The sequence below is a fragment of the Lotus japonicus genome, chromosome 2 (genome assembly GCF_012489685.1).
Source record: "Lotus japonicus ecotype B-129 chromosome 2, LjGifu_v1.2".
In the NCBI taxonomy this organism is placed as follows: domain Eukaryota; kingdom Viridiplantae; phylum Streptophyta; class Magnoliopsida; order Fabales; family Fabaceae; genus Lotus; species Lotus japonicus.
Genome location: NC_080042.1, coordinates 4980596 through 4998513, shown reverse-complemented (window position 1 = coordinate 4998513; position 17918 = coordinate 4980596). Strand labels below are relative to the sequence as shown.

Here is a 17918-nt window from a genome sequence, read left to right as displayed (position 1 = left end):
TCTAGGCAAGGATTAGGGTTGGGTCGCTCATTGCAAGTTAGGTTCTCAGGGACGGATCAGTCATGTTTCCGCATCCTCCAGCTAGGTTTCAGGAGGCTGAGGAAGAAGATACTTCGGAGGAAAAGAAGAAGACCCTTCGGAGGACACGACAGTAGAGTCACACTTACAAGAGGAGGAAGCAGTGGAATCTCCGCCACCTGAAGTCAAGCCGGAAGTCCGGGCTGCGCGTTCCTGGTCGTCCCAAGTGCTTCAGGGTGGGACCTCGAAAAAGTGTGATCATGCTGGAACGGGCCAAGAAGAGGGCGCGTGAAGCAGAAGCTGATATTCCGAAGCAGGATCTGGACTAGGAGTTCTTTGTAGTGGGACTGAGAGTTTTGCACCGGACTATTATTTATTTTATTTTACTGTCGAGGTTTTTTTTGATGTAGGGCTCTAGCCCAAGAATTTATTGTTGCACTCTTGGAGTTATGGTTTACTTTCATTAAGAAGTTATTTCTATTTCAGAAGTATATGTTTTAATTATTCTGCATTGAATTTTTTGTAAAGGTTAAGTTTCGCATTAATTGAATCTTTTATCATTAATTAAAGGTTAATTAATTAATCGGCGAAAATTCTTTGTGAAATTCACGTGATTAGTTACTGTGTGACACTCGAGAAATCGGGGCGTTACACTTTCGAGTGTCTTTTTCTTTGTCTCATGTAGTGTTTGATACTTTTCATGCATTTTTCCTTTTATTTGTGCATTTTCATTAGTTTAGTAATTTTGTTGTTTTATAGGGACTTTTGTTGCATTTTTGTAAAGTTTATGGGTCTTAGGGAATTTCCACTTATTTTGGGACCTCTATGTGATTAAACCTTTGAGTTTCCTGATATTTTCTTAAGCTTGTTGACTAAGCAATCAGGTCTGAAATTGATAAAGAGGGAAGACCAAAGAGCTTGGAGGTTTGAGTTTGCATTGAAGAGGAATAAAGTGGAATTTTCAAAGGCTTTCTAGCGTGCAATTGGCGCCTGAGCGCCACCTTCAACAGTGGATGAAGTCTGGCGCCCAAGCGCCAGGTGGGGCAATAGGTTGGATATCGAGGAGCTGGCGATCGAGCATGGCACCTGGGTGCTGGAGCGCCCAGGCTTGCCAGTTTTGTCTATAAATAAGATTTTGTTGTTTTCTTTCAAGGGACCTTTTGCCATTTTATATTTTGCCTATGTTTAGAAGTTGAGGAGCATTCTTAGGGCTTGTGAGAGGTCTCCACCTTTGTAATCTCAGGTTTCTTTACATTTTTGAATGGACTCTCTAGCCATGCTTGACTTGTTTTCTTTTTGCTTTTGGTTTAAGTGATACTATGAAGTTTTAGTTTTAATTCTTATCTCTATGTAAATGTCTTTGGGTCAATCTTTGAATCTCATTTTTGTATTTATCTTTAAGCTTGAGTGCACGCTTGCTTTATGCTAATCTATAATCAAAACGGAAGTTGTATTGTAGTTTAGGGACTTGTTTTGGGATTACCCCTTCTATACTTGCTGCTAGGAATAGAGGAAGGATTTGGTTTTTTGGCTTGAACATTGTACGCTTTATGCTTCAAACAATTGTTTAAGAACGCAAGGAATTGAACTTATATTTTAGTTTGAAAGAATTATCTTTGCGAGGCATCGATAGGTAGTTGCTTAGGCTATAACATCAAGGAGAAACTCATGAATACATATGCATAGGATAGGTTTACTAAAATAAATTAGTTGAATGAAAACCCAAAACGATTTAATCATTGTTATTTCTCGCGTTTTTAACATTGCTACTTCGACATTGCTTTGTCACCAAACAACCAAATCAAAATTGAGTTTTATTCGCTTTTTAAACTTTCAAACTTTAGGCTTAAACCAAGGTGTATCGCTCACAATTTCTATGGATTCGATAATTAAAACCGGGTGAACTATGTGCACTTGCAGATTATCCATCAAGTTTTTGACACTGTTGCCGAGGATTGTTTGTGATTTTTGGTTTAAAATTAAAAGTTGGTATTGTGTTGAAAATTACATTGAATTGGTATTACTAACCTTTTCTTTATTTTTGTGTTTGTAGTTTATGCAAGGTGGGTTCAACTCGGAGTCATTACTATTTGATCTGGAGCCCGAGCGTACCCTTCGTCGTCGGGCAAGAGGTGGGCTCGTCTTAACTCACAAAGGCTTGCTGAGATTGCCTCCATGGCTGCAATAATGACAGAGGAAGAAATGCAAGACCACATTGATGCTAGAGTGCAAGAGGGCATTTCCCAAAGAATTCAGGAGCAAGAAGCTGAGAATGCTAATTGATTTCTTCGGGACCGTACCTCGGCTGCCATGAGCTATGAATATCCCGGTAGCATAGTTTCTCCCGACGTCGTGGGGAACTTGGAGCTGAGACCGACATAAAGGTATAAAAAACGATAGAAAGGGGGTGGGGGGGGGGGGCAGGTTTGAATAATGTTTTCAATCTAAAACTTTTGTAAGATCAAGTTTTGATCTAGTAGTACAACTCTATGTTTTGATGATTACAAGTTAACCTTTTGATATGAACAATTATGGTACTCTAACGTGTTTTCTGAGTGTGCTCTTAGCAGGTTCTGACCTAGTCACAATTTCACACAAATCAGATGCACTGTGCTTAAAGAGTGACCCTAGCAACGTTTTCGCAATCACTATGTTTGTAACACCCCGATTTCGGTGGCGTCACTTTAGTAACCAAAAATAAACTTAATGCGGAAAAACGTGAATATTTTTTTTTTCGATAATAACTAAGACAAGACTGAATTAAGTAAAACCCAAAAGCGTAAACAACAGAACTAATATACAATATATATAACAGCCCCCGCTGTAAGTAGCAACCTCGTCACGAGTGAACCTCCAGTGACGGGTAAGAAAGTGTAACGCCCGCAGGCAATATATACAAACCAAATATATAAAGGTAAGTGTCCGCAACACTATCCCTCAAAACTGAGAATAAGCTGACCCAATGGCCTGAAAATAAGACCTCCTAAGTCCAACCAACTCTCTGTGATTCCCATAAGGAAAACACACAAAAAGCCTACCAACCCTATCCGTCCTCCCCTCGCAACCGCAGTACGCTCCGATGCTGGACTCACGGGCTTAGGGCCCGAATCCTGATCATCAATGATCGCAACGCTGGGTGTGCTGGACTCTGATGAATGCACTCCCACAGGCTCCTCCTCGGAGGGGTCCTCCTCATACGAAGACGAAGGTGGCGGCGGTGCTCCTCCAAATCCTGGTCCACAGTGAACGCCCGGTGGCAAGTTGAAGCTGACAGAGCATCTCCGTAGCACTCCTGACGTCAAGAGTCCTTCACTATCTACATGGTCCTCCATGATCCTCCCGGAGTACGTCGCGCGGTGGCTAGCGGGGTCTACCACCCACGAACCGGGGTCATCCTGGTCAATCATCTCATATCTGATCCCCCCCGAAGGGTGGACCATTGTGAACCAGTCCGCAATGGACATCTGACAAAAGGCGTTGTCCGCCAAAACACACACAGAAGACGCGAGGGTCAACTCCAAAGAACTATGTAGATAATAAACCCAATAGGTACATATGATAGATAGCCACTTAGGCTTATAGCTAGAGATAACATCCTAGGGTTACATATTCCATAATGAACATAACAGCAATAATAACAATTAACATGTTCCAAATAGGATTAACAAATAACAATCACATTCGACAACTAAATTAGTTATGCATGTTGCATGATATGCAATGCAAGTTAACCCAGTCAACCAATATGCAATCCGGAACGGATGGACATCAACGGATCAGCCCTAGCACCAGCCACGGTGGGACCATTTCGGCCCGCGTGCCTCTTACACCACACAAAGGTAGTCAGATCAGCCGTAACCCGTAGGTCTGCCATTTCGGTCTGCTACAAGAGACGTCTACAAACGCTCTTACACGGCATTCCGGGTCTTATGACCATTTTGGAAACCGACGAGGTCCAGAGTACGTCCTGTGTTAATACCTCATTAATGTTGCATGAATGCAGGATGATTAGTCAAACAACGTCTCCGAATCTCACTCGACACGTCGCCACGTGTTCTAGCTAAATTAAAGTCTCTAAAAGCTTACCCTAAGGTAACAGTCGATTCTGCGACAAAAGACACATCCTCACAACAAACACATAACTCATGATGATCTCCAAATCATCCGACTCATCTCAATCCGATGGTCAAAACTGCTCAACGAGCAAGAGTATCAACATACTCGGAAACTATCAATTTCCCGGACTTATCCCCAGGATAGCCCAACAACATAGCTGCTCCAACAGCACAACAACAACAGCTGCTCCAACAGCACAATAACGACAGCTGCTCCAACTGCACAACAACATCTACATACTCAAGCCTCTCAACTTTCTCAACACTGGGATCCGACGACACTTCTCGTTTTCCAAAACTAAGATTTGCATCCGAAGCTTCCTTTCGAGTTTATTATCATTAATTGAAGATTTAGAGGTTGTTTAATGTCTTATGAGTTTTCTTTTCAAAATAATATCCTTTTAGTCTTATCGCAAATCTTATAAGTTCTCGGGATCTCTTAATCCCCAAATGATACCAGAGAATGTCTCGATCCATGAAACACCATAACAAGGTCCGAATCTCATTCGTCCTATCAAACTTTCTCGAAACTCTCAAAATAAAATCGGCATGACCTGCCCGCTATTCTCACTTTTCAGAAACTCAGATTTCGTTGCAAAAGCATAATTACATCATCACAGTCAATCAACATGTCATATATCAACATATTAAGCAATAACCACATAGCACTTAACATATAAGGCATGCACCACACATCCTAGATTACCCACATAGCACATAGCATGTAAGTCAATCTCAAAAACAGTCAGTAGATGAACCATCTACATTGTCAGCCGAAGCCTCAGAAAACATTTTTCCAATCAAACACAACCAAGTGCATAAACAGTAAACAATGTCGAAAGCATCGACCCTAAGCATTAACTAGAGATTCAGTGAGTAGCCCTCACCTGAAGATTCTCCAGGATTATCTTCTTTCACTCCTTCACAATCAAAGCCTTGCTCCTCTGGGAATTCCTCAAAATCACCTTTAGAGCAAAACCACAGAAATACTATCAGAATCTATCGGAAACTAAGCTATCCATATTCACTAAGGCTACACGAAGTAATACATACTCTGAGGTACGATAATCTAGCGCGAAAGGACAAGTTTTCGAAAAAGGAATTTTCCTCCTCCTCCCCTATAGGGCTCGGCCACTTTTTACAATTGTGGGATTCGATTTTTCTTCGATCAAACTTGGTTCCTATGCTATCATTAGCCGTAACTAAGGGTATTCTAAACTCGGAAAAATTATCGGATCAAAAACTGCCGCAGGGGTATTTTGGTCATGATTTTTAACTTAGAATTTCAAAACTGAAATCCCAAAAAGCAAATTCGACAGGGACGTTACTAACGACGTTTATGACGACTAATCCTACTAGCACTAAGCTAAGGCGATAGTTTTCAGCCTAAAGGTTGAAGCTTTACCCCAAAAATGGGTATTTAAGGCTAAAATTGATTCCGGCGGAAATCCGGCGGCATAACGGAAAATCTAATCCGGCAGAAGTGATCTTGGGCACATAAGGAAGAGGTTTAGAATCAGAAATGATATATTCAGGATAGTTTTGCAAAAACCTCAAAACTATCAGCTCAGAAAAGTCTACAGAAAAGCTATGGAAAAAGCGATCAGAGGTAAGGATTAGCGACTAATCCTCGAAACCTTGAAGCAGCAACTGATTAATCAACGATCAAGCAAGGATTGAACAAAAACTCTTCTTCCTTCCTCCTTGGATGAACTCGCGGGTTTGTGGAGAGAAAATGGTGGAAATTTTGTGTTTTTCTTCCTTTCTTGGCTATATATAGAGGTTGGCAAAACGCGGTAAAATGAAAGTTTCGCGAATATGATTTTTCCGGCTTCATTCTCCATGAATTCTAAGATAGGTTTTGGCGAAAGAATTCCAAAACTAAAATGAGGTCTCCTTGTATTTTTGGCGACTAATGCATAATCGCTATAAAACTATTTTACCCGATAAGTTGCTTTTTGCATCGGATGTCGGAATAGAAAACTTCCTTCTGAAGAAAGATTGAAATCATCAAGAGAAATGGGTGTACGCGTGTAGAATCTTCATTTGAAGCTCTGAATAGAAAAAGTCTTCATTGTCGAGTGATTCTAGTGTTTTGAAATACCAGGATTTCAGTTTCGGCAAACTTCCGATGATTGGAATCGGACGTTCGTAGATTCTATAGTTTCGCCTCGAAACGATTGTGATATATGAAAAAAGAGGAATTCTAACATTTCTCTGAAGATTTTTGGAATTAACTTCCATCGTGCCTATAAGTGAAAACTAGCTATATTCTAGGGTTTTTGACCTAGGTTTAAGCGTATAACGATCGTGCTATAACTTTTATCGACTTCAATACGATCCTCAGACTTTTCCTGAACTTTCTCCTTCATAATTTATTTCATTTGGTAAACTCTAGTTCAGGTTTCCCTTCACGATACATCAACCCTAATCGTGAATAGGATTCTATTTACTTGGCATAAGTTTAAAAACTTGGGCCTTACAATGTTCAGTCTGAACAGTAGAAAAGCTTTAGAAGATCTGAAGTATATTAAGCTCTGATAAGGACTCAGCTCACTTGAAGCTCTGATGATCCAGACGTTCTGACAACCCAGAAGATCTGAAGGCTCAGAAACTCTGATGGTGTAGAAGACTCTGAAGATCCAGAAGCTGAAGAGTGAAGACTCTGAAGTCCAGAAGCAACTAGCTCTGAAGACCATGTACTGATCCTCTGAAGTGAAGATCAGAAGGTACAGCGATCAGAGGATCCAAGCTTCCCTCTGACTCTGATCAATCAGCTTCACAAGTTCCAATGCGAAGCGCTCCTCTGATCAGAAGTCTAACGAGGTTAAAGGTCAAGTCACTATCCAAAGTACAAAAGCAAAGTGTACTATCCTGACGACCTAACCTACATTCTCAGCCACAACAGAAGCTGGAATTTCCAGAACTGCCCTCCAACGGTAGCATTTCCATGCAACGTTCAACCCTAATCCTTGGAGTATAAATAGAGGCTGAAGATTGAAAGAAGCGGCTAGAAGAATCTCACACGCGCAAGCTATATTCAAACCTTCTAAGCTTTCTTTCATCTTGAATTTCATTGTGTTTAATATAAGCTTTTGAGAAGCAATTTCTATGTAAACAAGAACTTCATATACAGTTGTATAGTTTCCCTTTAGGAGATCAAGGTTGATCGGATCCTAAAGTAGACTAAGAGAGTGAATCTTAGTGTGAGCTAAGTCAGTGTATTGTTAGTCACTTGTAGGTTTCAAGTGCAGTTGTAACACATACCTGATTAGTGGATTGCCTTCATTCTAAGAAGGAAGAAATCACCTTAACGGGTGGACTGGATTAGCTTGAGTGATTTATCAAGTGAACCAGGATAAAATCCTTGTGTGCTTTTCTATCTCTTATCTTAAGCACCTTTGAGTTTCGAAAAGATTTGTTAAAATCTTGAGGTGGAAGTTTTATCTTGAAAACGTTATTCAAACCCCCCCCCTTTCTACCGTTTTTCATACCTTCAATTGGTATCAGAGCGCAAGTTCTGATTACCACACCTAACAGTGTTCAGTGATCCGGGCCGGTGTGAAAAACAATGGCTACCACCAGTGAAACACAGAAAGATGGATACAATGCAAAGCCTCCCATGTTCGACGGTCAAAGGTTTGAATACTGGAAAGATAGACTTGAAAGTTTCTTTCTGGGTTTCGATGCAAATCTCTGGGATACTATTATGGATGGCTATGAGTGTCCCGTTGATGCAGATGGCAAAAAGATCCCAAGGTCAGAGATGACTGCAGATCAAAAGAAGCTGTACTCACAACATCACAAGGCAAGAGCAATTCTTCTAAGTTCTATTTCTTATGAAGAGTACCAGAAGATTACAGATCGTGAGTTTGCAAAAGGCATTTTTGAATCCCTGAAGATGTCTCATGAAGGAAACAAGAAAGTCAAAGAATCAAAGGAATTGTCTTTGATCCAAAAGTATGAATCCTTCATCATGGAGCCAAACGAGTCCATTAAAGAAATGTTCTCCAGATTTCAGTTGCTTGTAGCTGGAATACGACCTCTCAACAAGAGCTACACAACAAAAGATCATGTCATAAGGGTCATCAAGAGTCTTCCTGAAAGCTGGATGCCCTTAGTGACATCAATAGAGCTCACGAGAGATGTTGAGCGTATGAGTTTATAAGAACTCATCAGCATACTGAAGTGTCATGAGCTGAAGCGATCTGAGATGCAAGATCTGAGGAAAAAGTCTATAGCCTTGAAATCCAAATCTGAGAAGGCTAAGTCTGAGAAATCAAAGGCTCTCCAAGCTGAAGCAGAAGAATCTGAAGAAGCATCAGAAGATTCTGATGAAGATGAGCTGACTCTGATCTCTAAAAGACTCAACCGCATCTGGAAGCACAAACAGAGCAAGTACAGAGGCTCTGGAAAGGCCAAAGGAAAGTATGAATCCTCAGGCCAGAAGAAGTCTTCAATCAAGGAAGTCACATGTTTCGAGTGCAAGGAATCAGGGCACTACAAAAGTGACTGTCCAAAGTTGAAGAAGGACAAGAGGCCAAAGAAGCACTTCAAGACGAAGAAAAGTCTGATGGTGACTTTTGATGAATCAGAGTCAGAGGATGTTGACTCTGATGGTGAAGTCCAAGGACTCATGGCGATTGTCAAAGACAAAGGAGCAGAGTCAAAGGATGTTGTTGACTCTGACTCAGAATTAGAAGGAGATCCTAACTCAGACGATGAAAATGAGGTATTCGCTTCTTTCTCAACCTCTGAACTGAAACATGCTTTGTCTGATATCATGGATAAGTATAACTCTTTATTGTCTAAGCATAAAAAGTTGAAAAAGGACTCATCTGCTGCTTCTAAGACTCCTTCTGAACATGAGAAAATTATTTCTGAGTTGAAAAATGATAATCATGCTTTGGTAAATTCTAACTCAGTGCTTAAGAACCAGATTGCTAAGTTAGAAGAAGTAATTGCTTGTGATGCCTCTGATTGTAAAAATGAATCCAAGTATGAAAAGTCTTTTCAAAGATTCCTAGCTAAGAGCGTAGATAGAAGTTTAATGGCTTCAATGATCTATGGCGTAAGCAGAAATGGAATGCATGGCATTGGCTATTCTAAACCTGATAGAAATGAGCCTACTGTGTCTAAAGCTAAATCCTTATATGAATGCTTTGTTCCCTCTGGTACCATATTGCCTGAATCTGTACCTACTAAAGTTGTTAAAACCCCTCTCAAAAAGGGAACTTTCTCCATGTCTAAATATCATGCAAAAATTCCTTTACAATATCATGTTGAGAAACCCAAGGTGATCAGAACCTCTGGGGTAACTAATAAGAAAGGACCCAGAAAGTGGGTACCTAAGGACAAGATTATCTATGTTGCAGATGTCCTTTGTAACACCCCAATTCTAAACAGTATATGTATTGCAAATATCAGAGTGATAAAAAGTTTAACACTCATGAGGCATTACATAATCACTTAAAACATTATCATAATGCTCCTGTAACAGATACATAGCACATAAACTTTGAGATGAACTCATAAATAAACTTTAATGCTCTTGTGACAGTTAATTAGTCATTGAACTAGTTCACTTTGACAAATAGTTATGCAGCGAATCCAATGTCTTTAAAACTTAAAGAAAACATAGTATCTTGCCCACAACTTAAAACAGAAACAACTTCTCAAATAACAACTTAATTCAAATTATAACAGAAAGGAAAACAAGCGTCCATTTCCCCCCCGAGTGCTACGTATCAGAGCAAGGACTCCAACTCGAACTAAAAGCTATAGACTACTCCTCCTGGTTACCTGCACGTTACCGACAAGGGTAACATTCAAACAGAAGGGGTGAGATATCGAGTAACATAAATAGGAGAATGAAAATTAATATGCTAGATTAAGGCCACACCATTTCCTTTTACATTTACATAGCTCAGTTACTAAAAACAGTCACAAATAACATCATCAACTCGGATACAATTCGAACACAACAATGACTATGCATATGTATGTGGTACCAACAGGGCTTCAGCCCTCATCACTAATTGCCAATTATTGGAGGCACAAGGCATAAGCCTTCATCACAAATCGCCAATACAGGCCATCACAGAGTATGCAGATGCTATGCGACTCAAAAGGACGTATACATCTCATAATCATCACTTCAACATGAGGCATTGCGCCTATATCACTACATCACTAACATCGCTTAAAACAACACAATTCAGCACACATGCATTTTTATCAACTATACAATTACCCTGACATCTTAGGCAATTTTGGCAACAAATCAATGAAACAACTCACTTAAGCATGCAATCATGGAAGAAGCTATCACATATGGTAAATAAATTATGGATTTCATGCTAAAGGTGTTCAGCCACATGCATAATCCTCATAGCTAATACATGGCACATAAAGACATTAACTTTCATACAACATGTAAGCTAAATCTAATTATATTTTCAAAACAATAAGAATTTCCGTAATCTGGAAAAACAGCAGGAACACCAGCCACTAAAAGCGGTCTCATGAATTCGTTACTGAACCAAAAATCATGTATTTTATATGCCTAGAAAGCTAACTTAAAGTCCTACAATTTCTTAGTTGATCACATCTTCATTTGAGCACTCTAACTGGGCGAAAACAGGTCTCGAAGTGTACTGTCCAGCCCTCAAAACAATCAGAATTTCCGTAATCTGGAAAAACAGCAGGAACACCAGCCACTAAAAGCGGTCTCATGAATTCGTTACTGAACCAAAAATCATGTATTTTATATGCCTAGAAAGCTAACTTAAAGTCCTACAATTTCTTAGTTGATCACATCTTCATTTGAGCACTCTAACTGGGCGAAAAAAGGTCTCGAAGTGTACTGTGCAGCCCAGAAAATTTTGGACAGCAGCACAGCATCATCAAATCTGTGCATAAATCATATAGTACCTAGCCATTTAGCAAAGTTTCCTATGAATCATTGCATACATTGATAGCATCACAGAATCCATGTATCATGAATCCCATCAACCAGACCACAGGTACAACAATCGTAAATTCAAGACAGAAACTCAAAACAGAAATTCAAAACAGAAAACCATGGCAAACCAGAAATTAAAACCAGAAATTTAGTCCAGGATTTCAATCCAGAATCTGTGAACCCCAATTCCAGATTTTTCCTCCCCCATTCAATCACCCAGAATCCCCAAAATCATTGGATTCAATTTCAGATTTCCAGAGCATCATTAACAACAACAATTATACATCCCCAAATCCACATATCATTCACCAAAATCCCATTAGAAACTCAAAACCCCACCCTTACCTTTGGATTGAGTGCAGCTCCGAGTTCCCTGATCAAAATCTTTGAAACGGAACCGTTCTCCCTCCCTTTCTGAGGTTTCACGCACACACTACTCTTTCTCTCCTTCTCCTCCTGCTACCTCTCACACGCACGGCCTTCTTTCTTTCCTTTTTTCCCAAACCCTTTTTTTTTCCTTTTTAAATCTCCATCCTACCCTTTTTCCAATATATTATAATTCCATTAATACTATTACCATCACAAAACTAAACCCTCTTAATTAATTACATACTATTAAAATTAATACTATTCTAATATTAATTTCTCCTGACTAAAATTTATAATTTACCCGATTATTAATTAATCGAATACAGGTGTTACAACTCTCCCCCACTTAGAGTATTATCGTCCTCGAAAATAAAAGTTTACCTGGTGCAAACAACTCGGGATAGGAGTCTCGCATCTTACTCTCTAACTCCCAGGTCATGCTTTCTCCAGCAGCTCCTAACCAGACGACTTTCACCAATGCAATTTCCCTTCCTCGCAGATTCTTCAACTCACGATTTGCAATACGTACAGGCATCGTCTCCACTGTGAGATTGTCCCGCACTTGCACATCATCCATCCGAATCACATGTGATGGATCGGGTATATATTTCCGGAGTTGTGATACATGAAACACATCGTGCAAGTTAGCAAGATTTGGCGGTAACGCCACTCGGTAAGCAACTTTTCCAACTCTATCCGATATCTGATACGGACCAATAAAACGAGGAGTGAGCTTCTTAGACTTCAGAGCTCGGCCAACACCTGTCACAGGTGTGACTCTCAAAAACACATGGTCACCGGCTTGGAATTCCAAATCTTTCCGCCTTTTGTCATGGTAACTTTTCTGTCGACTTTGAGCAGCTTTCATCTTTTCTCGAACTAACCTTACCTTCTCAGTAGTCTCTCGAACAATCTCAGGTCCAAGTACTACACTTTCACCTGATTCATGCCAACACAACGGAGTCCTACACCTCCGACCATACAACGCCTCAAAAGGGGCCATCCCGATACTAGAATGGTAACTATTGTTATAAGTGAACTCAATCAACGGAAGATAAGTATCCCACGAACCTCCCTGCTCAAGAACACATGCTCTTAACAAATCCTCTAGAGACTGGATCGTCCTCTCGGTCTGACCATCTGTCTGCGGATGATACGCCGAACTCAACCTCAACTTAGATCCCAACGCTTCTTGCAAACTCTTCCAAAAATCAGAAGTAAACCTCGGATCTCTATCTGACACAATACACAAAGGAACACCATGTAATTTCACAATTACCTTAGTATAGATTTCCGCCAACTTGGGAACTGGATATGTGATGTTAATAGGAATAAAGTGTGCCGACTTTGTAAGCCTATCAACAATCACCCAAATCGAATCATGTCCTCTCGAGGTATTCGGTAATCCCGTCACGAAGTCCATCGAAATGCTATCCCATTTCCATTCTGGGACTTCTAACGGTTGCATCAACCCTGCAGGTTTCTGATGCTCAATCTTCGACTCCTGGCAAGTCAAACAAGCATAGACAAACTGTGCCACATCACGTTTCATACCAGGCCACCAAAACAAGCCTTTCAAGTCCTGATACATCTTAGTAGCTCCCGGATGTATGCTCAAACGACTTCTATGACTTTCTTCAAGAATCATTTTCTTAATTTCTTCATCCTCGGGAACGCAAATCCGACCTCGGAATCTCAACACGCCTTGCGTATCTAACTTGAATTCATCATTCTCCGACTGATTAACTCCCATCATCCTATCTACCAACTTCACATACAACTTCTTATCTTTCAAAACTTGCAACACAACCCTTAGGTGGTCTTCATGTTCATTTTCCGATTTAGAGAAAATCAGAATGTCATCAATGAATACTACCACAAACTGATCCAAATATGTATGAAAAATACGGTTCATGTACTCCATGAATACTCCTGGCGCATTAGTAACACCAAAAGGCATCACCGAATACTCGTAATGCCCATACCGAGTTCTGAACGCGGTCTTCTGAATATCATCTCCTTTCACTCTAATCTGATGATATCCTGACCTCAAATCAATCTTAGAAAACACTCTTGCACCCACTAATTGATCCATCAAGTCATCAATTCTCGGAAGCGGATACTTGTTCTTAATCGTCACTTTATTCAGCTGTCTGTAATCAACACAAAGTCTCATACTTCCGTCTTTCTTCTTTACTAACAATACTGGAGCTCCCCACGGTGATACACTTGGTCTTATAAACTTTTTCTCAAGCAACTCCTCTAATTGCTTCTTCAGTTCGGACAATTCAGATGCAGACATCCTGTACGGTGCCATGGATACAGGTCTGGTACCAGGTACAAGATCAATTGTAAACTCAACTTCTCTTTCTGGCGGTATATCAGGAATTTCATCAGGAAATACCTCAGGAAATTCTCGCACCACTTGCAACTCATCAATTATAGCTTGATTCTCGATAGATAACGACGCCAACAACGAGAACATCTGCGCTTCGTCTTGCATCAATTGCCTTAGCTGTTTACCAGTCATCAAGCCATCTTCTTCCTCTTCCGCAGTAGAAAACCTCAAGGATTTGTTATAACAATTGATATGAACGTAGTTATACTCTAACCAATTCATACCCAAGATCACATCTAGACCGCTTAACGGTAAACAAATCAAATCAACAACAAAGTCTCTGTCGAAGATCGACAAGGGACAACTCAAACACACACGAGAAGTAGTCACCGATCCCTTAGCTGGGACCTCGACGACCATTTCCCCTTTCATAGAAGACAACCCCAGACCCAATCTTTCAACACAAGCAGCGGCAATAAAACAATGAGTAGCACCGGTATCAATAATAGTGATTAATGGCGTACTATTAATGAAACATGTACCTCTGATAAGTCGGTCCTCACTAGGTGTCTGAGTCCCAGCCAAAGCGAACACCTTGCTACCAAGCGCTTTCTTTGGTTTCTCACACTGAGTACTTATATGTCCTTCTTCACCACAATTGAAAAAGACAGCTTCCTTATGCCTGCACTCAGAAACTGCATGTCCCGCCTTACCACAACGGAAACACCTCTTCACCTCAGCAGTAGTGCACGCATTGCTCCTGTGACCAGGCTGCCCACATTTGAAACACACAATCTTAGCAGGAGCGTCTCCCCCACTAGTCCTCTGACCTGGAGAAATTCTCTGTTTACCCTTTCCCGCATCATAAGGCTTGCCGCGGTTCTGTTGACTCTTGCCTCTCTTATCGGTAACAACTTTGTGATGAGCATTGCTATCTTCTTCAAAGATTCTGCAACTATCAACCAAATCAGAGAAGACACGAATCTTCTGATATCCAACAGCCTTCTTGATGTCAGAGCGCAATCCATTCTCAAACTTGATGCACTTAGAAAATTCAGCACCTTCTCCATTGAAATGTGGGTAGAACTTAGCCAACTCAACGAACTTCGCAGCATATTCTGTCACGGACCGATTCCCTTGTTTCAGCTCGAGGAACTCAATCTCTTTCTTACCCCGAACATCTTCAGGATAGTACTTCCTCAGGAACTCCCTACGAAACACATCCCAAGTAATTCCCTCGCCTGCAGCTTCCAATTTGTCGCGCATTTCCAGCCACCAGTCATCAGCTTCGACTGCTAGCATATGAGTGCCATACCGAACCTTTTGAGCTGGGGTGCAATCCATCACATGGAAAATCCTCTCAATCTCCTTCAACCACTCCAATGCTCCATCTGGATCATGCTTACCCTTGAACACCGGTGGATTCTCTCTTTGGAAGGTCGCCAAACTACGAGATCCAGCATTCTCGTCAGCATTCGGCTGGTTCTGCATAGCCTGAGCCATCGCTTGCAAAGCAGCAGCAATCGCAGCATCATTCCTTCCAGCCATCTTATCACTACAATACAAAAATCAGTTAAAATGAAATAACAATACTCGATTGTTAGACAACTACGACTCGTTAACTTGGCCGGACGGACCGACCTGCTCTGATACCACTAATGTAACACCCCAATTCTAAACAGTATATGTATTGCAAATATCAGAGTGATAAAAAGTTTAACACTCATGAGGCATTACATAATCACTTAAAACATTATCATAATGCTCCTGTAACAGATACATAGCACATAAACTTTGAGATGAACTCATAAATAAACTTTAATGCTCTTGTGACAGTTAATTAGTCATTGAACTAGTTCACTTTGACAAATAGTTATGCAGCGAATCCAATGTCTTTAAAACTTAAAGAAAACATAGTATCTTGCCCACAACTTAAAACAGAAACAACTTCTCAAATAACAACTTAATTCAAATTATAACAGAAAGGAAAACAAGCGTCCATTTCCCCCCCGAGTGCTACGTATCAGAGCAAGGACTCCAACTCGAACTAAAAGCTATAGACTACTCCTCCTGGTTACCTGCACGTTACCGACAAGGGTAACATTCAAACAGAAGGGGTGAGATATCGAGTAACATAAATAGGAGAATGAAAATTAATATGCTAGATTAAGGCCACACCATTTCCTTTTACATTTACATAGCTCAATTACTAAAAACAGTCCCAAATAACATCATCAACTCGGATACAATTCGAACACAACAATGACTATGCATATGTATGTGGTACCAACAGGGCTTCAGCCCTCATCACTAATTGCCAATTATTGGAGGCACAAGGCATAAGCCTTCATCACAAATCGCCAATACAGGCCATCACAGAGTATGCAGATGCAATCATGGAAGAAGCTATCACATATGGTAAATAAATTATGGATTTCATGCTAAAGGTGTTCAGCCACATGCATAATCCTCATAGCTAATACATGGCACATAAAGACATTAACTTTCATACAACATGTAAGCTAAATCTAATTATATTTTCAAAACAATCAGAATTTCCGTAATCTGGAAAAACAGCAGGAACACCAGCCACTAAAAGCGGTCTCATGAATTCGTTACTGAACCAAAAATCATGTATTTTATATGCCTAGAAAGCTAACTTAAAGTCCTACAATTTCTTAGTTGATCACATCTTCATTTGAGCACTCTAACTGGGCGAAAACAGGTCTCGAAGTGTACTGTCCAGCCCTCAAAACAATCAGAATTTCCGTAATCTGGAAAAACAGCAGGAACACCAGCCACTAAAAGCGGTCTCATGAATTCGTTACTGAACCAAAAATCATGTATTTTATATGCCTAGAAAGCTAACTTAAAGTCCTACAATTTCTTAGTTGATCACATCTTCATTTGAGCACTCTAACTGGGCGAAAACAGGTCTCGAAGTGTACTGTGCAGCCCAGAAAATTTTGGACAGCAGCACAGCATCATCAAATCTGTGCATAAATCATATAGTACCTAGCCATTTAGCAAAGTTTCCTATGAATCATTGCATACATTGATAGCATCACAGAATCCATGTATCATGAATCCCATCAACCAGACCACAGGTACAACAATCGTAAATTCAAGACAGAAACTCAAAACAGAAATTCAAAACAGAAAACCATGGCAAACCAGAAATTAAAACCAGAAATTTAGTCCAGGATTTCAATCCAGAATCTGTGAACCCCAATTCCAGATTTTTCCTCCCCCATTCAATCACCCAGAATCCCCAAAATCATTGGATTCAATTTCAGATTTCCAGAGCATCATTAACAACAACAATTATACATCCCCAAATCCACATATCATTCACCAAAATCCCATTAGAAACTCAAAACCCCACCCTTACCTTTGGATTGAGTGCAGCTCCGAGTTCCCTGATCAAAATCTTTGAAACGGAACCGTTCTCCCTCCCTTTCTGAGGTTTCACGCACACACTACTCTTTCTCTCCTTCTCCTCCTGCTACCTCTCACACGCACGGCCTTCTTTCTTTCCTTTTTTCCCAAACCCTTTTTTTTTCCTTTTTAAATCTCCATCCTACCCTTTTTCCAATATATTATAATTCCATTAATACTATTACCATCACAAAACTAAACCCTCTTAATTAATTACATACTATTAAAATTAATACTATTCTAATATTAATTTCTCCTGACTAAAATTTATAATTTACCCGATTATTAATTAATCGAATACAGGTGTTACATCCTTGATAGCTCCACTGAAACACCAATCATGGTATCTGGACAGTGGGTGCTCGCGTCACATGACGGGAGAAAGGCGTATGTTCCAAGAGCTAAAACTTAAGCCTGGGGGCGAAGTTGGCTTTGGTGGGAACGAAAAGGGTAAAATTGTTGGTACTGGTACTATTTGTGTAGATAGTAGTCCATGCATTGATAATGTTTTATTGGTAGACGGCTTAACTCATAACTTATTGTCTATAAGTCAATTAGCTGACAAGGGTTATGATGTTATTTTCAATCAAAAGTCATGCAGGGCTGTAAGTCAGATCGATGGCTCTGTTCTGTTTAACAACAAGAGGAAGAACAACATTTACAAGATCAGATTATC

General features: G+C 40.2%; 1 protein-coding gene across 3 annotated transcripts; it reads right to left on the bottom strand.

The window, feature by feature from the left end:
- Nucleotides 1–9640: 9640 nt before the first annotated feature.
- On the bottom strand, nt 9641–17389 carry LOC130737446 (uncharacterized). 3 transcript variants are annotated; one of them, XM_057589209.1, is made up of 3 exons: nt 17196–17389; nt 14347–15359; nt 9641–9935 (listed from the first exon to the last, which is right to left on the bottom strand). In XM_057589209.1, exons 2-3 carry the CDS (start codon nt 15350–15352, stop codon nt 9919–9921), a joined length of 1023 nt encoding a protein of 340 aa, XP_057445192.1. In that variant the 5' UTR covers nt 15353–15359; nt 17196–17389; the 3' UTR covers nt 9641–9918. The 3 variants fall into 3 exon arrangements, 1 of the variants encoding a protein (XP_057445192.1); XR_009018693.1 differs by lacking the exons at nt 14347–15359; nt 17196–17389 and adding an exon at nt 11443–11636; XR_009018694.1 differs by lacking the exons at nt 9641–9935; nt 14347–15359 and adding an exon at nt 15588–15882.
- Nucleotides 17390–17918: the final 529 nt, after the last annotated feature.